This window comes from Ambystoma mexicanum, chromosome 2p (genome assembly GCF_040938575.1).
Source record: "Ambystoma mexicanum isolate Mex_15411 chromosome 2p, UKY_AmexF1_1, whole genome shotgun sequence".
NCBI classification, from domain to species: Eukaryota; Metazoa; Chordata; class Amphibia; order Caudata; family Ambystomatidae; genus Ambystoma; species Ambystoma mexicanum.
In genome coordinates this window covers 54,502,730-54,523,813 of record NC_090923.1, presented here as the reverse complement: position 1 = coordinate 54,523,813, position 21,084 = coordinate 54,502,730, and the positions used below count along the sequence as shown (strand labels likewise).

The following is a 21,084-nucleotide window of genomic DNA, read 5'->3' as shown; positions in this document are numbered from 1 at the left end:
AGGCTTCAGGATTGAAGACCGCCTCTGGCACCAGAGTGTCTGGGGTGGGCAGGAAGTGAGGGAGGTGCCCGAAACTCCCTGTGCTTAGTCTCCTAGGAGACACAAATGCTCTCTGGCGTGATTGGCTGGTTGACTATCCAGCAAGGACAGCCACCCTGCTGGGTGAGTGGCAACTAGGCTGGAATGAATGGGAGAAAACTGGATAAAAGGCGAGTCTCTTGGCTTGGAAGGCAGAGTCAACCACACAAGGAACAGAAGACTAACTGGAAGAGGACGGCTGCTGCAACTCCTGGACCATTGTTTTGCCCGGTGAAGCCCTGCTGGCGGTCTGAATTACCAAGTTCGACAGAGAAGCCCTACGACGACGATTCCTCCCTTTGAGTTGGTGGGACCAATCCACTCGTAAGCCACCTGGATACCATTCTCTGAGCCTGTTGTATTTTCCTCAGAGTGCTGCAGGAAACCGAATAGCCAGGAAGAGGGACACCAGTTTAGTTGCTTGTCTAAAGCTACCGGAATCTAAGAATGGACATTTGCCAGCTTTTGGACCAGTCCTTGTGCAGTGCAGGCGTCCCCCGACGTCCTCCCTCGTGTCCCCACGACTGAGGCTCATAACAGCGAGATCTGCAGGAACAGACGTCTTCAGCTGCATCATTTTCTTCATTGGAAGGCACTGTGGAAACCCGACCGAGAACTTACCTCTCACTGCGAAAGTGCGTGAAACTTTGGCAACTTGCAGGCCTAGTCAGCTTGTGACCCAACATATGATTCTCTCTTTTACAAACTACTTCTAAGAACTTTCGCAAAGACATTTCCGTTTAACAACCTTAACTGTCTATCCTATACAAGACTTTAGCCCATTGACTTTGGCCTAACCTATTGCATTGAAACAACTCCTCTGGTGAACTCAAACTATTTGCACTGTCGAAGAATACTTGTAAGCTTCTTTTTATTAACCTATGTCTTTTTGCTCCTACTTCAAATACTCTGAATGCCATTTTGCTCCTCCTTAAAAGTAGTTTAAATGCCTCAGAACTGATAGTGTAAAGTATTGAAGTATATTTTGTGTGGTACAGATTGCCTCCTTCTAGTGAATGTTTTATAACTGACTGTGAAATAAATTAATAAGTGTTTTACCAAGAAATCCGGAGTGCAAGAGTGTATTTGAATACTTGTGATTGTAGACCTCTGTATTACAGCTCACATTCCCTCTTGAGATAATCCTGGCTGCTCAACTCCACTACCAAAAACTGTGTAGTACAGACTTCTACCAAAGTTTGGTTTTTCTTACACCTGTAGTCTTAGTTGTGTCTAGTGGTCCCAAAGAGTACTGCATACAAAACTCTGCCTAACAGTATGCCTAGGCAGTTTTGGACTCCCATGCCTGCAGAGATTACCGAGAAGCACAGCTCTGTGTGGCCATTGACTGGATACATGGGAATTCGCACATTCCACACGTACCAATTGAAAGAGGTTGGATTATGGGGCGGTGGGGGGACCAAAACAAGTGCTCTATGGGAACAGACCCAGGGGAAGAGACCGTCCACAGATACGCCATATTAGGCAGACCTGGGTCGACTGGCATAAATACATTGGCTGGAAGAACAAACCAACTATGGGTCAACCCTTGTGGAACAATATAAACATGTCCACAGTACATAGATTAGGTCACTTCAGGATACAAGGGGGGTGGGGTGGTGGGGGTCTCAACTGGCTTCATTCGAATCCCTACAGACAACATATAAGCTCCCCAGATCTGAACAGTACCGATATATACAAATGACGCATGCTATTAGGTCCCAATTCGCAGCCCTGGCAGAAGTTGCCAAATTTTCGCCCATCGAAGCAAACGTCTTTCCAAACCACATCGCCACAAAAGCCACATCCACCCTGTACCAAGTATTGGACTCATTTGGATCCCAAGAGCTATCCCAGTTCAGGGAGAAATGGATAGCAGACATCGGGCCATTGAAACCGGAAGAATGGATGGAGGCACTTATGTTCCCAAGGGAGACCGACATAGAGGCCAGACTCTGCCTTAGCCAATTTAAAGTTCTGCACCAGGTATACCGCTCCAAAACAGCCTTAGCTTGATGGGGGGTGATGGATCGGGACAACTGCCTGTATTGTGGGATGGAAGGAGGAACCTTTGTTCACAAATGGTGGGAATGCTCGTGGATACAGGTATTCTAGGGAAAATGTCTCAGTAAATTGTCTAGGATCCTAGGCTCCCAAATCCTGAACAATCCCAAGCTGGCACTATTGGGTGCATGGGGGTACCAAATATGAAACATACTAATATCAACCTCACTGGGGATAGCTAAAAGGCTTATCGCCACACTATGGGGTTCACCAGCCCATCCACATTTGGGCCAATCGTCTGCTGAAATGGAGAGGTACATGGCTCTTTAGAGGTGGAAATACAACTCTAGAGGCTGTCCTCAGAAGTTCCAGAAGGTGTGGGCAAGTGGGAGGGAGTGGGGTGTACCGTGAAGCTAGACTAGCCGAGCTGCCCTCCACTGGCCAATGGACCTGCTTAAACAAGGCCGGAGCAAATATGTCCCAACTGTGAGAACAAGGGTGCAAAAAGTAACTTGGTAGGGCATATCTGTATTCAGACTGACACCTATACACAAGTGCTTCAAGCGCGACGAGGCAAGGGGGGGAGGGGCAGAAGGAATACAGACAACGTTCCTACTAGGCCAGGTTTCATTCAGATCGCGCAAGGGACAGTGGGAAGGGTGAGTGCAATGGGGAGGGGACACTGCAGGACATGGGATAAAGAATAAAAAATAGGTAAAAGTACGGCCAATAGGTGGCAAGTGCAAGGGTAAGTGTTGACAAATAGGTGTCAAGTGCTGGAAGTGGGAATGTAGGGAGAACATTTTTTTTATTTTTGTAAAGAAAACAGTCCCCAGTGCAGTGGTTATATTTAACATTGCTTTTTATGCACTTAAACAAACCCTTCACAACTCCCTTTCCAACTCTAAGCTTTGTTGCTCAGCCACTACCCATAGATTTTGGCTAGATATTATGGTTTTTCCTGGTTCACCAGACTAGGGTGGCCACGCAAACTGTCCACAGAGCAGATTCTGAAAAGCCATTTTAACAGGCCTACTAAACGTTCTGATTTTGGTGAGAAAATACTGACACCCTTGGTAGAGACGGAGGTGAATGTTTAGTCACCATTTTTCAGTCACCTATTCGAATAGCAAAAGTTTGAGTGTTTCCACATAAGAAATATTGGGATAGTCTATAGGCAAGCAACACTTATGGAGTAAAAAAGATCTACTCAACAGGTGCAGCAAAAAGAACATATCCCAGGAGGCTGAGAGAACCATAATTACTCCAAGTTGACCAACCAGACTGCTAGTAAAGAAAGGATGTAAAAGCATGATTTGGAACCAATGCAAGTCAACGTTAATACATGAGGGGGTGGCCTGTGTAACCAATAATCCGGGGACCCCTGGAACCACTGACAAGTACTCACTGCGCCAATCACAGTGAATCTGCCTCGGCGACAGCAGAAACACCAGGTGAACAGTGAAAGGCATGGAAAGGGAACGTTTACAGGGTGGGGAAAGGAGATCTAGTACGGCTTGACCCATCTGTAGCTGGGACGATAACCTGCCAGGGAGAATAAGCAGTGACTGAAGGTCCCCAGGTACACTGGAAACCTACCAAGGCGATCGAGCCAGCTCACGGGGCAGCCAGCAAAGAACAGTCAGACGACAAGAGCAACATATGGATGTTACCCAGGACAGCCAAATATAGAGCAGAGGGTGGGTAGTGGCAACCAAAAACATATCCAGGCCAGCAAGACTCTTCCTGACTTTGAAACAATTGCTAGTCAGTCTACAAAATCCCCCTGGACCAATGGCCAAGAAACTGTCCCAGATGGGATAGCCATTACTGCCAGCATGAAAGAAAAGGAGGGATGTTGGGTGGGATGAAGAAAGGTCCTGATGGGATTTCAACAGCCTCATACAAACCCACAGCTAGGTCAAAGGAGCTAGGGTCCTTTCAATATCGCCATGGCCTCTGATGCAGAGACTGAGGAAAATGGTGCATCTGCCCTAGATTAAACATTCACTCCGGGAGAGGCCCAAGTTTGCTCTCCAATCACACCAGGCAAACTGGTTTTACCAGCCTGCCAACTACGACTGCCCTACAAATTACCCACCACATAGGTCCACCCCCAAAAGGTGGTGAATTGGACAAATGGTGCAATAAAAGAGCTAACGCAACCAAGTTTAAAAGTTACTGGAGGGTGAAGGCTTGGTTTCAGGGTAAGCACAAGTCAGGAAACAGCCATTTTAAGGCTGCTCTGTGGCTCCAATAGAAAGGCCTTAAAAATAAAAAAAAAGCTTGCAACAGGATTTAGCAGAAAAAGCATTAGAACCCAAAAGCTACAATGCAGATCCATTTGGCTACTGATCTAGCAAAAGCAAAATCTACTGCACCTTGGTGTACACAGAACTGCAGGTGCAACCAGCACACTAAATCTAAAGAGCGATCAAATCACCCTGTAATCAAAACTGGGTGATTGGAAAACACTGTTGCCCGATAGCCATATGGGCTACTTGGGCAGCAAATCAGAACAAGGTCTGGCAGAGCCAGAAGATTTGGGGTTTGCAGTTAATTTGTTTTACTTTAGGTAAGAATTCTGTAACTTCTTCAGCTCTACTTACCCTGTAATTGTAAACTTAGCACTTGCAGATGTAGAACATGACAAATCGAAATTGTGGAAATAAATAGGTGTACAGAGGTTTCAACTCCACATCATGACTTCATGTAATACTACCACCACACTAATAGTATCCATGAACGCTCTGCAAGCCAATCAGTGAAGTTCTTGTACCATCGTTTTTCTTCTGGTCAAAAGCTGAAAACACTTAAAGTAGTTTCCAAATATGTTGTGAGTTAAGTCTATACCTTTATCCCCCCACCCCACAATTCCCTTGGTCATCTTTAACCCGCAACTTCTTCACACTAGAAAGCACCTGTCTGGCAGACACACTGTGTGGGGTCACTATTCATCTCTACAGACACAGCTTGGTATTTTAAGACTACTATGGCAGTGATGTGCACAGTATACAAGAAATAACTTGCATTACTAATGTTACATGTCACCAAACATCAATTTGAAAACATGGTTGAATCGCATGCATGGTGATTTTCAGGATGAACCAAGATGGGATTCACCAGGCAGGGATGAGATTGGTTTGATGGGATTGTGGGGATAGAGGTCTGGATTGGCTGTAGAGTAGTTAAATGGGACAGAATGGGTTGGTGGTAAAGGGAGTGGTGCAGAGTAGTGTAATGAAAGGAAGGTGGTGTATGGGTTGGGTCAGAAGAAGGAGTGAGACACACTTAGGACCTTTATCTAACTTTCATTTAAAATAAGAGAATGCCTATCTTGCCTTGTTACTGTAGGGATATTCCCTATCAAAACTAGGTGCACAGTGGTCATTAGGATGTCAGATCAAAAACAAACACAGTCCAAAACCTAAATCTACCCCGACCCTACCACCAAGTACAAAACAAAATGGCCCAAAGGAATGTCTCAACTCTTCCTTGCTGCCCTCCGGCCGTCTTCATCTCTTCAACTTCTCTGCAGGGTGGGCTTGGTTTGATTTTTCATCAACATTATCAGTCACTTTTCAGACACCAGTTCACAAAGGTGAGCTGCTTTAATTTTCCTCGTCTTAATGATAAACACCTGTATGAGGCTCATGGGTTTAATGTTCCATACTTGGTAGATACGATGTCTCAGAGGTGAGGGATCGCTTTAATAGCCTTCTGGTGATTTTCTCTTACAGTCCTTCCTCCGTTCAAAATCTCTAGTTTTTTTGTCCAGGGAAGCAACACCTACACCCCTGTGTTCTCAATGAAGTGTTGGGTTTCTGCTTTCTTGCTTCTAGATATTTTTGTGATGCACTACATTTCTCACATTCTCTCTTTAAAGGATTTCCACTTTGGTTTGCGTATACTCTAGGGTTTCTCCTCACCTTCCCAAAGGAGACTTTCCGATTTGCTCAAAGTGTCAGTCAGCAAGTTACATTTAGTTTTCATAGGTATTTTATACCAAACAACTTTGGAACTTTTCGGTGTTCTAAACTGAATACCTTGTCACTTTTCTTAACTTTCCCCAGCAGCCTCCCCCTTCGGAAAATATCCCTGGTACCTTCCTTTTCCCTCCACATCGGCCTTCAGCCCTGCACAGATGTTCTTGGCATCTGTGCAGGGCATGGTACAGCGACCGCTCGCTGACGGGAGGGTTAAAGTGTTCCCGCTGGTGTCGGCATAGTTCTACAGGCGCCCGGACCACCATGGTGTTTGTGGTCACACCACCAGCTTGGACGCACCTCCTTTCAAGCAACAGTTCAACCATTGCTGGTTTAGCCGGATCCCAGACTTCTTCACATGGTATTTTTTGCTTCCGATTGCTGTCGGCTCTGCAGCTCGATTCTGCTCTGCCCCGCCAAGGCCGCACAAGCTGGCAGGGCCTCCCCTGTGTATGGATCTCTTCCTGATCCACAAGTCTTAGTAACATACAGTCTGTTAAAATCAGTCCTCCTTGCTTCAGGTTCTTAATGTAGCCAGCATTGCCTGAAGCCAATGGAACTAAGGTTTTTTTATTCCTCGTTTTATAGACCCATATATGCCCATATATATATGCCATTAAGGTAGTTTGCATGGGGAGTTCCTTGTGGGAAGGAATCCTTCTCCCTGGTTGGAGTGCGGAGGGTGGGAGTGTGGAACACCATAACTACCAGTAAGGTACCACTTGTGTAGACCCCGCTAGGGAGGGTCATGCGGGGCTGAACTGGCTCACCTCTCTAGCCTCAGAAGGGGTGGCTCCCCTGGGAAGAAGGTGAATACTCCATTTGGGGTGGGGTAGGGTAGAAAAGGTGGATCCGTTGGGAGAAAGAGGCATAGGTATAGCCAGTAAAACCAAATGCCAAAAATAAAAGTTTCACGTGCCTCTGCTGGCACTGAACTGTGCTGCAGCATTCCTGGTGTGGGGATTGGGAGACTGCTGAAGTGGTTTGAGGGAGGTACTGCATATTAAAAATATCACAAACAGAAACAAGGGCCTCCTTTTGTAGGTGCTGCCATAAGGCATGGGGGCGGGGGAGCGGTGGATGGAGGTTGAGGGGAGGACAGGGCTGCCTGTGCCTTTACTAGGGCTACCAGGAGTCCCCTCACTATAGTCCCGTTTGTAAAAGGGGGGGTGGGTTGAAGGAGGCTAGGTCGAACAAAACTAAAACCGCCCATGCCTGTACCAGGGATGCAGCTCGTCTCTGCAAAGGCAGACAAAAGTTAGTTGGATAGCTCAGGTATGCAGTCGTGTCTCAGAGCTCCTATTTTGGAGATACACAGGTAAACCCTCATTGGATTATATGCTAGAATTTAAGTTCATGATACAACATTGCCAGCTGTCATGCTAATCACATTTACTTAACCCTTGCCTATTCTCTGGGGTTGGTTTCGACTTAATGAGGTGGTTGTATGACCAAAACAAAGCAGAATCAAACAAGTTGTAGGGAGCCTTCAGAAGTACTCTGTCCACAAAAACGTATGTAAAAAAAGAAAGCCAGCGAAAAAGAAAGTTTAAGGGATCCACAAAGTGGGTCCATAGAATACCAAAAATGGTATTCAGTCCCAACGCTTCCCCACAATGGAACAGATGGTTTTAATGGAAAATCATTTGTGATGTGAAGTTAGTGAGTTAGTGACTAAAGTAGGACCCTGCTTGGATATCCTTTGAAGATGGAATGGGCGCCCAAAAGGGTCTCTAGTGTCCACATGGAGACCTGAAAATGCCAAAAAAGAATAACTGTACCGCAAGTCATAAAATGGTACAGTGTACTGGAGAGTTGCAAAGCACCAACCAACTGGTGGAGCTTATAACATTTTCCAGACCAAGCTGCATCTGAGGAGGAATAAATCTGTGGGAGGAATGTATCCATTAACCCCTTAAATGCTAAGGGCAAGTATGTTTGTCCTGAATTCCGTAATTATTCTAGGCACCTGCAGTCAAGTGGTTAAGATCCTGCCACTGAAAGCTCAACTTTCCAGCATACTCACCTTGAAATGGACTTTGGCAGAAACAGAAATGACTGGTAACCTACCGAAGCAGGCACTGAACATTTGTAAATAGTGTGATCATTCCTCCTGCACCCCACTTCCAATCCCTTTGAAACACCCCCAGATTCATGAAATAAATGGAGTGCAGTTGCCAACAGAGTGCACAATATATAAATAGAATTACCATACAAAACACCACAAAATGAAGTCATTCTTATTTTTTTTATTCGATAAACAGCCGGGAGGATGTGAGGAAAGCCATATGCTATGATGTGCTTCACTATTTGTCGTGCAAGCGTTTAGGTGACAATGCAAAGGAAAATGTCGAGTATCAAGATAAATGAAAAAAACAAACTTACCTCTTCACCTTTGACAAGTCTGTCACAAAGCATGTGCCTACAAGATCAGAAATATTTTACAAATAGACCAGGTATCAGAGTAATCAAACTTGCTCACAAGTACAAGATGATACAGGAGCCGAGATTTACAGACTATCACTTTCAGGTACAAAAGCGTGAACTACAGTGCAGGTGAATGCACACTACAATAAAAAGCAATCTGCCACCAAAAAATACAAAACAGGAAGCAACCGTCTCCCCCTTTGTACAAAAGCATTAACTGCTTTACTCTCAGAGTATGCAGAATATAAGGCAGCAAAAGCATCAATTGCTTTACTCTCAGAGTATGCAGAATATAAGGCAGCAAAAGCATTAATTGCTTTACTCTCAGAGTATGCAGAATATAAGGCAGCAAAAGCATTAATTGCTTTACTCTCAGAGTATGCAGAATATAAGGCAGCAAAAGCATTAATTGCTTTACTCTCAGAGTATGCAGAATATAAGTCAGCAAAAGCATTAATTGCTTTACTCTCAGAGTATGCAGAATATAAGGCAGAAAAAGCATTAATTGCTTTACTCTCAGAGTATGCAGAATATAAGACCTTCCAAGTGCTTTGGTGGAGGGGGGGTCCATTTCAAAGCCCACATAGACTTCTACTTATCCATGTTTTGGGGAGGATAAAGAGCATATGGCAGAGGTATACGTGCATTGGCACTTACCATGAGGGAAACAGATCACAAGGGATCAATACACAACAGGGCAGGGAACTAATAATGGTGGACAGGGCTCAGGCAATAAGGAAGCAAGATACCTACAAGCAAAAAGAAAGAAACCAAGGGCAGATGACGATCACAAGTTAGGTTGTAACTGGAGGGAGTGTGGATACACGCGACAAAAGGTTAAAAGCTGTAAGGCAGCTAGGAGCTGCACATAGGTCAGACCATAATTGCTAGTTTATTAGTGTGACAAAATACTAAAGGATTCTGAAGGGCAGCAAGCAGTTAAAAGGCGGAAGCCTGGATTGGCACTTGAAAAGCAATGCTTTGTAAAGGGCATGTAGTGTTTAATATTATCCTTCAAACCTGTTGAGCTGAAGAATACTAAACCCATAAAGAAGTGAAACAAATTTGCTATGGTGACATTCTAAAAGAAGGCTCCTTTTTGGCAGCTAACCTTCTCCAGAGACATCTATAGGTATCAAGAGAAGCAACTAGTGAAAGTCTTAAGAATTCACGTTTGAGAAAGAGTGCAAATTAGTGCACACATTTTAACTATGGATTTCCATCATGACCACACAAGTGGACCCTTCAAGCACTCCTTACACCCAATCAGGCCCACAACATTGTGCAAGTCAGTCACCAAATTGCCAAAATCAAGATGGCACAGTACATACCCAAAGAGAAACCAGTCATAGGCCACCGTCAGGTACAATATCTCAGCAGGCTCCAAGGTTGCATGAACCATCCCATCCTGCAAAAGGCAAGAGAATGTCAGAACAATACCTTCAAGAAGGGATTGTAGTACTCCTAGTCCTTGCGCTACATCTCAACTGGATGAGAATGACTTTCCTTACACAAACTATCCCTTCATATTTCAGCCCACCCCCATATAGAACATGAATACCCAGTTTTCATCGCATGCAATCCTGGATACTCTCACACATGCTTATCTACTTTTAAAAAGATACTTTTTCGGTTACCGAAGGATGAAGAGCTGAGCGAGTCTTGTCCGGATTCAAACGGTATTCTGTAGGCTGAGCACAGGTATACCGTGAGGATTTATCTCCTCTAAAATCGCATGACAGTGAACCAGATGCAGGCCACACAGACTTCCTTCCCCATCTGGTAAGATTGGAGCAGGACATTAGGCTAGGATGGTGGGTGGTGTGTTGTGAAAGAGGAATGGCGAGTACATAAATCTGCTTAAAGGTAATGTTTCCCTACTCTTGCAATCTGCTCTCCCGCAGTCTGATCTCATAAGGAACTAGGTTATGCCAACCATGTTCCAGATGCAGGGCCTACTTGATAAAACTCCAAAAGTATTGCTTTAAAAAAGCATGTGCGCTCCACACACCAATCCAGCACATTTCTGAAACAGAAAAGCCTGTAAAGGTCCACTATAGCAAAAGCTGTGGTGAATGTACAAGTAGTCTCAGAACTAAGAATTCATTGAGGCCTATGGGATCCAAAAAAATTCGAACAAACCCCAAATGTAAGCCTATATTAAGTATTATTAAGCCTCATTAGAATGGTCTCACCAACACCCAGGTCTCCTGTGATTACGTACACATATGGCCGATCAACTAACCACGTAAAATGAATGTTACAATTATCTGTGTGAAAACCTTTGAACTGTATGGGTTGTTTATAACTTGCTTACTACCCAGAGGTTTCTAAGCGCACACCCGGGCATCGAACCTGTGTTGCTCCTGTTTCCAAGACGAGCATGTTGCCCCCAAGCTATCCTTCCGAGATAAAGGATAAATGCCTAGAGGGTCTATGAGTTTATATGAAACATATCTAGGACTCGTTCTTTGATACACATCCAAGCACAGCATTCAAATAAAACAGTGTCAGGAGTCCCTGGCTATTTTGGATAGTGGTCAACCCCAGGTTCTCAAACTCATTAAGCTTATTCCTTTCAAAATCTACAACCAAATTTCCTCTAACACTCAGCAATCTGGGAATAGTCTTTCCACTCTAAGACTTTACTACCAACTTGGACCTCATCCCGGCATACTGTACTCAAAAGTGGCAGGATTCGACCCCCTTTACTTTGAAATACTTTAAACCTTAGTGTTTGCAGCTCCGCCCTCTGTTTTCCTTCCATCAAGAAGATCATTCAGACAATCTATTTGACTCCCAGGTCTTCCTCTGCTACCCTCTACAACAAATCAAAACACTCTTTGGTAGGAAACAGTTCCCACTGGAAAGACATACTGCCTGAAAGGGGAGGGAGGGCGCTGTTGACTGGACAATTCTAATGATTACACTGTAGGTTTGAAGACCTTGCCCTTATCCAAGAACTACTCTGCAATGGAGCCAAAAAGATGGCATCTGGGGGAAAGCATGTTAAGGAACTTTGTCTAAACATCTTGCGTGTAACCTGGTGTTGAAGGCATGTGTTCCCCCCCCCTTCCCCATGCACAGTCCCAAAGCCCATTGAAAAGGACACCAAATGTGTTGCCTCCTTACAATTTGGTGCCAATTCAACGAGACACGGCATCTCAGCTGTGAAGACTAATTTGAGATTTCAGGGTCCCCTTTAGGGACTACAACTTTTAGGTTTTCTCCCACCTTTTTGGATCCGACCCAATTTGGGGTTAATGTGACTTCCACCGACGTCCTCCCCAACTGTCCTGGGTCACCCATAAGGCTGCCCATTCCAGGTGCACTTTCCGAGCACCCAGGTATTGTCCTAGGGTGATTCAATGACTCTACATTGTTTAATGTATAAGGTTGGTGGCAGCTGTACTTCCCATTTGGTAGATGTGCAAACTGTATTGCGGCATTGGTAGAAATATTTCCTTTTGGTAGCCAATAGTTTACAAATGCATCTTTTTGAAGACCTGCTCTCAACCATTTTGTAATGCAAGGTTTACTTTCCATCAGAGCAAGGATGAGATAGGCTTAAAATGGTGGTTCTGACCATTTGGGAAAAATCAAAACAAATGGGGCAACGGCTGGAAATTTAGAATTCATCTTAACGTCAGGCCTTAGTCTGGGCAACCCCTCCAGGCGATCGTTCTTGCCTACCAAGCCATTAGAGAAAGGGGAAAGATCTGCAAATCAGGCTTGGTCCCACCCCCAACAGCAGTAGTCAGCACAAATTACTAGGTCACATTCCTTCTGTACAAGGACAGCTGTCTTTCATCCACAGGGAAGAGCTTTGGTCTCTAGGTCTAGCAGGAACGGGTCCTACATCTGGAGACAGCAGTCCCACTCAGGGTGGCTAAAGCAAAATAAAAAGTGATGGCTGGAAGGTTTAGAATTAATCTCAACCTGTGCCATCGCTCTGGGCAATCCTCCAGAACACAGACCATGTGGGCTCTATGAGCCCATATGGCAGCTTCCATATTGGTTTTCATTGTCTCCGCCTAGTGGGGTGGCCCTCGTGGCAGTTCTACTAGCCAACCAGACTAGCTTACAACCAGAATCCCCCCCCGCTCCCCTTGTTCTCAGGCCCTGTTGTGATTGGTGGACCGGCCCCAACGAGCCATTAAGTAGTGACTTTTGTGGTTTACCGGTATTTTGCACTCTAGTTTTTCTGGCTTTTCAGAAGCAGATCTGCGAACCTGCTGAGTAGTGTGTCACCAATTTCCACCTTATGAATGATATGGTAATGTTCATTTATATAGCGCCTATACACAGACAAGTGTTTCAAAGCGCTCAAGGAGGGAAGGAACACAGGGAAAAACCAAGTCGCTCATAGCCCCTTGAAAGTAGACTAGAACGGGCTGTACAGGCAGATTAAGTGAAAGCGATACATTTAACAGTTTAGATGCAGCAAATAGGCCTGTCAGCGATTCTGCAGCTTTCTCAACTGCACATTAAGGGGTGAAGACAAGGGAGGACAGACCGAGCGATCTTCCGACAGGGCTGTATAAAGATTGTGCAAGTGCGGTAAGGGCAAGGGAGAGGCAGGGGACCAAGTGCACCCACACGGTAGAGACTGGTGAAGTGTGGCGTGAAAAGCTCTCACGGTTTTACAAGTGCAGTAGGATGTGGGTTGCCCTGGGGCAAGTGCAAAAAGGACTAGCAGGGGTGCCTGGGACCTGAGAGACTCTAAGGTACACCAGACGACCAGTCAGTAAGCTGTGTGGAAAGGAGGGAGATGAGGAAGAGCAGAGAGCTAGGTTAACAGGGTAGGGTGAGAGAAGAAGAGGAAGGTCTTGGAGTTTCCGGAACTTAAGCGTATCAAGGCTCAAGACTGAGGGTGGAAGTGAGGGACCTGCTGAGGAAAGGGATCTCCCTCCAAATATCCGCTTGGAGAACAGGCTCACTCGCAGAAGGTTGCAGGTAGATGAGCTGAGGGCTCGAGAGCAGCAGTATTTAGGTAGTCAATGTTGCAGGTAGGTAGGTCCCAGGCCCCAGAAAGATTATAGCGCTGGAGGGATGCAGTCCCTGGGCTTGAGGCCAAGGATAAGTCACGCGTTCTGTTCTGGATGAGTTTGGGAGGGCGCAGAGAGTTTGAGGAAGAGGCTGTTGCAGTAGTCCAGCCTGGAGAGAACCACGGCTCTGGAGACAGTGAGCCGCTGAGGGAAAGTGAGAAACTGTAGAGTGCCTCTGAGGAGGTGCAGTTGATCGACTTTCTAGAGTTGTCAGAAATGTGAGAAGGGGAGTTGAGTCGAAGACAACCCTAAGGTTTTTGGCCTCGCAGGTGGGGTTGGGCGCTAGGCCAAGGGGAGGCCAACCAGAGAGTGGAAAGCGGAAGCAGGTGTCCCAATGCAAACAATCACGGTTTTACTGGCAATGAGACAAAGATTGTTTGCAGCACACCATGACTGAATAGCGGGCAGTCAGTCAGGTATGAGTGGTAGCCAACGGTAGCCTGAAGGATAGATGCGTGTCATCCGCATAACACTGAAAATTAGAGGTGAAAGTGACAATCACCTGTGCCAGGGAAGCTATGTAGGCGTTGACGAACCAGGGTGATAGGTTAGAACCCTGGGAAACGCTGCTGGTTGAGAGAAAGGCACCAAGTTCGAACTGGGAGGAGTGGTCGGAGAAAAAAAAAAAAAATGGGTTAACCAAGCCAAAGCCTGACCTGTGATTCCCAGGGTGTCACGAAGCCGCAAGATCCGGATGTTGTGGTTGACCGTGTCAAAAGCGGAGGAAAGATCAAGGCGAATGAGGACAGAGGGAGTGTTAGTGTCAAGATTTGAGAGCATGTCTTCACGGGTGTTCAGGAGAGCAGTTTCCATGCCTCTGGATGCTGTAAAGCAAGACTGATGATCGTGGAAGCAACTGATAGCCAGCTTCTCCAGGAGTTTGCCCAGGAAAGGAGTGATTGAGATATTGTAGTAGTTTGATAGAATGGACGGGTCAGCAGAGGGTTTGAGAAGGGAGTGCTTGAGAGCAGTTGGGAAAACGCCAGTGGAAAAGGAGAAGTTGCAAAGGTCGGCCAAGGCTGGTGCGAGGGAGTCCATGTTGTCCTCAATGATTTGGAAGGGCAGGGGTCAACTTGCTTGGATGAGGCTGTCAAAGACCGGACTTGTCTGGCGACCCCATCGGGGGGGGGGGAGAAAGAGAGAGAGAGAGAAAGAGAGAAAGAGAGAGAGAAAGAGAGAAAGAGAGAGAGAAAGAGAGAGAGAAAGAGAGGGAGAGGAAGAGAGGGGGAGGAAGAGAGGGAGAGGAAGAGAGGGGGAGGAAGAGAGGGGGAGGAAGAGAGGGGGAGGAAGAGAGGGGGAGGAAGAGAGGGGGAGGAAGAGAGGGGGAGGAAGAGAGGGGGAGGAAGAGAGGGGGAGGAAGAGAGGGGGAGGAAGAGAGGGGGAGGAAGAGAGGGGGAGGAAGAGAGGGGGAGGAAGAGAGGGGGAGGAAGAGAGGGGGAGGAAGAGAGGGGGAGGAAGAGAGGGGGAGGAAGAGAGAGGAAGAGAGAGGAAGAGAGAGGAAGAGAGAGGAAGAGAGAGGAAGAGAGAGGGGAAGAGAGGGGGAGAGAGAGGGGGAGAGAGAGGGGGAGAGAGAGGGGGAGAGAGAGGGGGAGAGAGAGGGGGAGAGAGAGGGGGAGAGAGAGGGGGAGAGAGAGGGGGAGAGAGAGGGAGAGGGAGGGAGAGAGAGAGAGAGAGGGAGAGAGAGATGGAGAGAGAGAGGGAGAGAGAGAGGGAGAGAGAGAGGGAGAGAGAGAGGGAGAGAGAGAGCGAGAGGGAGATAGAGGGAGATAGAGAGAGGGAGAGAGAGAGAGGGAGGTCTTGGGCTTTGTGGTGAAGTGTGCTGCCAGGGCCGAGCAGAGGTCCTAGGTGAGAGTGACAGGAGGAGGCTGCTACAGGATTGGCCAGTAACTTGCAGACTTTAGTTTGGCCGCATATGTTGAGAGATGTGGGCTTGAATAAATATTCTTTTTAGAGCAGATACAGAGTCTATATTGCCTTTGAAGGAGGCTGCAGGCCAGTTTGTCAGATGGGCCACTAGACTAATTCCATTTCCGCTCAGCTGCCCTGTATTTGCGTTTGAGGGCAGCCAGGTCGGAGTCATACCAAGCGTTTCACTTTTTGGAAGGCTTCAGTCTTACCCTCGTGACGGCGCATGAATATCAAGAGTGTTGGGGATCGAGAGATTCAGGATTGTGAGAGCTGTGTCAGGGTGGGAGTCAGCCGCAGGAATGGGAGGAGAGTAGGTGGAGGCTAAGGCAGCCACTGTGACTTTCTTCATTGGTCTGGTGACCTTGAAGCCGAATGGCTGTGTGGGTGAGTTGCTGCCAGAGGAGAGCAGAGCTTCAGGTGAGTTGATAGAAGAGAGTGGTCAGTCCAATAGAGGAGTGCTCGGGAGAGGTATCCACCATCTTCTTTCAACTAACATTTATGTTACAGGGACAAGCTTAACCTTTATGGCTGGTGGCAGTGAAACTAACTAATTCAATGCACCTTTACCGTGGGGTGTTTCCACAGCTCCGGTAAAGGCACCCATGGGGGCTCATTTTACCAAAATGGCCCTAGTCTTTCACCATTTTTGTGTTCCTTGTCCTTACTTGTTCCATCCAGACATCCTGTGCAGAAAAATCCTTTGTGCCAACTTCATCTTTGGCAGGAATCCTGTGGATTCCCCGGCCGTGCTCCAGAGTGTCTGAAAGCAGGAAGTAAGGAAGGAGTCCAAAACTTTGCACCCTTTTGTCTTCCAGCCTGACTGCGAGAATCCATTTCAAACTGAGAGGCTGGCTGTCCTGAAAGTTTGAATGTTGCATGGCTGTTTGATTGGCTGGGTTCCTGCATAAAAGTCCGATTCCTGGAAGCTGAAGAGGTAGTCCACCACTGGAACCGAAAGCGAAGAGCAAGATGAAGAAAATGCGGCTGAGACTATTTCAAGCGACCGTAGAGCCTGGTGTGTAACCAAAGCCTGCTGTTGCCCTCCCTTGCAATCGACCTGGGGACTCCGAAAAGGACCCCGACCCAGCACCTGGGGAAGACCCACTAGACCTGCATTCTGTGCCATCCAAGTCGTGCTGCGACCTTGCTGGGCTGCAATACCCCAAAACCCTGGAAATTTGAGCCATTGTGCAGTGCACAGTCTTCTGGATTCCGAACTCTGCTGAACCTTTGTGGGCATTCTGCTGGACCTCGAAAGATGTGAATAGAGTCCGAAAAGTCCCCTCACCAGAGTGCTGGCCCTTGCAAACGACAAGAATATGACCAGCGATATTCAATCTTCTTCTGGCTCCTGAAAAGGGTACAAAAACCACAGAACCGAATCCAGATGCAAAGAAACTCTTGTCTGTTGATCCTTACTTCAAAAGTCCTTCCAGGGTCCTGTCTTCATGAAGTAATCCAGTGACCAGGTTCTGGCTGCAGATCCTGAATTGCTCGTGTAGCTTTGTGGTGCTGCTGTGATTGGGAGCCCTTTCGTCCAGTTAACCCTCCTCCTAGGGCAGTGGTCTTCAATAACCTTTGGCCTGGGCCCCACCTGAGCAAAATTTGTGCAGGCAGAGCACCCCAAAAAATGTCAAATGGACAGTATGTACAAATGGCTATGAACTATTGCATGCCGTCACCGCACCATACTCCCAGTATAGTCCTTGTGCTCCCCCACCTGCTCCCATCACAGTCGATGGGCTTCCTCTTCCCACTCCTACCCAGTCCCTGGGCTCTCCCCACCCCATCACAGACCCTGTGTTCTCCCCATCATCCCAGTGCTCCCGGCCATCCTGCTCCCGCCACAGTTCGTGGGCTTTCCCCCCCCACACCCATTTCACAACAGTACTTGGGCAAGTGGCAGCTGGTGAATTTAAGTGGAGGGGCAATTCTGGGGGCATAAATATTTCCCACAAAAATGCCATAGCGACAGAGCACAGTGAAGGGCCCCAAACCAATTAAGGGGGGGGTTCAAGGCAGGTTTATCCTCCTGCCCCTCCTCCCCCAATGGGATAATGTGTTAAAAAGTTGCATTTTAGAGCATATTTTAAAAAAGGAGAAATTAGTATAAAGCCAAATAGTTTGTAACTTGCGCTGGGAGGCCGAGGAGGAAAGCATGGTATTTCTCACCCTCTACCCCCTACTCGCCAAAATCAGCTCAATGGACCAAAACAAACAGCAATCACCATCATTCATACGAGCACCCATCACCATACACTCACTCATAATAATAATTTCCCCATCCATACACATATTTAAATAAAACAGCTTATTTTAGGGGCCTGCGCGTGGGTGCTGAAATGCCCTGCTCCAGGTTGCTCTGTCCCCATGTGCGAGGAGGCACAGGCGCTCCCCCTTGCACACACAGACATGCAGTGCCCCAGTCAGCATTTCCAGTGAGCTATGCAAGGCTCGCAAAGCAAAACGACCCCCGCTTTGCATGGCTCAGTGAGCAGGTGCGGCTGGGGAACGGAACTGTTAAAAGGGAAACAGTGTTGTCCTTTGACAGTTCAGCCAGCCCAGGAGCAGCTGAGGGAGTGCTCCTCTTTCCTTTCTTCGAGTGGGTGGCTCCCACCTCACTCAGCTGGGCTCGGCATCTTAGGTGTTGATGCATACGCCTGTGGGGAGTTGGTGAGGTTGTCCTTCTCAGGACCACCATTTTACAGATCACTTAGTTTGGCAAACTGATTTTACTAATTGCATCTTAGGTGCTGTAACGTTTTTACGAATATATTGAATTACCTTGGGCTTACATTGTGCGATTTACTTTCCTCTCGGACACCACTGCTGCGGACAGTCCTCTTTTTCCTTCCTTCCTTCGAGTGGGCGGCTCCCACCTCACTCGCAGCTGGGCTCCACATCTTATTTGCCGGTGCATACACCCGCGCAGCCAACGGGCGCAGCAGGCCCGACAACATGCCAAAGGTGCACTTAAGGCAAGCCCGTCTGAGTCCATTCGTGCTACGGATGTGCAGGATGAAAGGCTGCACTACTAGAGGGGAGCTCCTGTCCCTCACGCACTTGGACACCGTTTCCAAATGATTGGAGGGTGGATGCTGAAGTAGCAACATCGCTTAATGTGCAACAACCTGCTCTTCAGGCACAGAGTCCAATGGATCTAGTGCTGATTTTGCTCAATACTCTATCTTTGCCCGCACATGCTGAGGTTCATGACCTTCTGTCGGACCGTCTCCCAGATTTATTGTGCCTTACTGAGGCGTGGCTCTGAGACAACTCGGCTCCCGCTCTTGTACAGGAAATCCCTGATTATAGTACAATCAATCTGGACCAGCCCACATCACAAGTAGATGGTGTGGTCGCAGTAATTTTTAAATCAGAATTGGTGGTCATCAGGCTTAGCCTCATTCACGGCTTAGCTATGGAAGCCTTGTTGGTGAGATGTGTTATTTCTCATTTAACCTATCACCTTCTGATCGTTTATCGCCCCTGCTGGCTTTTATGCAGGTTTTCTTGACCCGTTTGTGGATCTGGTGGCTGATCTCCAGTTGAAGTATGCTCACCTGATTGTTTTGGGTGATTTTAACTTAAATTTGAACGGCCTTAGGCCCCCTGTGCTTGATCAGTTTTTTTCTAGCTTAACTGATCGCGACCTCCAGCAAATGGTTATGGGACCTACGCACAAATTGGGCAATACATTGGATTTAGTGCTGGCAAATGTTACTCTGGTGGATGCTCCATCAACAGAACCGATACTTTGGTCTGACCACTTTCGGGTTACCTGCATACTTAAAATGAACTGGGTTCAGTCCAAAACCTGCCCACTGCAGGTGTGGCAGCGTGGCTGTCTCTGCAGATTTGCAGGGTTTTGTTACACTGGTCAAAACTAAGTACCAGGCACCTTCTGATCCTTCTTTTTCCGCCTGGTCCTGCTCCCTGCTGCAAGCCGCTGACAGACTGGTTCTTCTGCGGTTTATTCAACCGTGTAGGCTCCCTACTCAGCCTTGAAGTACCACTCTGCTCAAAGGTCGCACGTTTTAAACTTAGACAATGGAGCGTAAGTGGCGCATTGCCTATGACCACAATCTTAGAGCACAATACAAAGTTTGTTAATTTTCCTATTTTTCTGCTAACTTAGAAGCAAAAAATCCTACTTAGCCCAGAAAAATGAGACTGCCTTATGCCAGTCCAAGCCACTCTTATGTTGGTGGATCTGTCCTCTTCTGAGAAATGTACTCCTATGATCAGTCCCGCTCAGGATCGCTGCGACTCTGTCCCAGTTCTTTATATATCAAAGATTGAGGCTATTTGCACTACGATCCAAGCGTCCTCCTTGGCCATCAATCCAGGAGTATTAACAGTCATAGGTGGCCCGAGTGAAGTGAGAGTGGTCTATTTTTCCGCCTTTCACTGAGGAAATGGTCACAGGGGCTATACAGCATATAAAATCAGGCTCCCCCTCTGATGTAGTTCCATTGGCAGTCATGAAAGATTTGTGTAGACGTACTTACGGAAGCTACTACGACGGTGAACATCTTGCCAGACGGGGGTCTTTCTGGCAGAACCTAAGATCGCCACAGTGATTCCCCTTCTGATAAAACCTTCACTGGACTCTTCTTTCTAATTTCCAGCTCATCTCTCCTTCCTTTTTCTATGAAGCTTTTGAAGTCTCCGGTATCTCTTCTTTCTTGGAATCTTCTACACTGCTTGACCCTGCCCAATCAGGCTTTAGGCCTGGTAGGGGCATGGAATGTGTGCTGGTTTAAGTTCAGGATGACATGGCCAGGCTGGTTGATGCTGGTGGGGTGGGGGCCCTGATACGCTTAGATCTATCAGCGGCCTTCGACACTTGACCACTCCACCCTGCTCACCCATTTGTCTCAGACTGGGATTGCGGGTCAGGTTTTAGCCTGGTTTTCGTCATTCCTGGCTGATTGCACTCAGGGGCTTTCTCTTCCTCCTTTCTGTTCATGCGCATGCCACCTTACCTGTGGCGTTCCACAGGGCTCTGCCTTATCGCCCATGCTCTTCAACAAATACATCTGGCCCATTATCGGTCTCATCCGCTTCCTCTGCGTTAGGTGCTACTCTTACCCCACTTGTGGAGAGGTGCTACTCTTACCCCACTTGTGGAGAGGTCAGGAGCCCCCACACCCACCAGGAACGAGGACCCGGCGAGGAGATCCCAGCGAGGAGCACGCTGCATCCGAGCGGCAGCCGGCCCTCCCCGCCCGCAGACACCAGCTGATGCTGCATCTTGCCCTGCCTGGGCACCCCATCGCCTCCCTGGCACCCTTGGCCCCCCCATCTTCGCTTTAAAGCCGCACACGCCGACATCCACCTTTTCAAAATGTCGGGCGCGATTCGGCACAGAAACGAGGCCGAGACGCCTCTACGTTGCTAGGCAACGTGTATTTGTATTTATACTTAAATACAAACATCCGCCGGCAGGCGGAAGAGCCGGCGGCCATCCAAAGGCCTCTTAAGGCCATTCGACCCTGTTTGCCCCTGTTCGCCGCTTTGCAGAGTGAAGTCCCCTGCAAAGGCGGAGGAGTAGTGTTCTTCCCGCTATCGGCCGTCACCACCCGTGAGTACATCACTGCTGTAGAATTTCTACTCGCACAGCTAACAAT

The 21,084-nt window shown here is 47.5% G+C and overlaps 1 protein-coding gene across 2 annotated transcripts in view; it reads right to left on the bottom strand.

Moving 5' to 3' along the window:
• MTMR14 (myotubularin related protein 14) overlaps window positions 1-21,084 on the bottom strand; it is an 840,209-nt gene that overhangs the window by 523,385 nt on the left and 295,740 nt on the right. For both annotated transcript variants that reach the window (XM_069643242.1, XM_069643241.1), the window contains exons 12-13: window positions 9,827-9,903; window positions 8,454-8,490 (exon numbers count right to left, since the gene is read on the bottom strand). In XM_069643242.1, coding sequence (XP_069499343.1) covers window positions 8,454-8,490; window positions 9,827-9,903 — 114 coding nt within the window. The remainder of the gene's footprint in view (window positions 1-8,453; window positions 8,491-9,826; window positions 9,904-21,084) is intronic.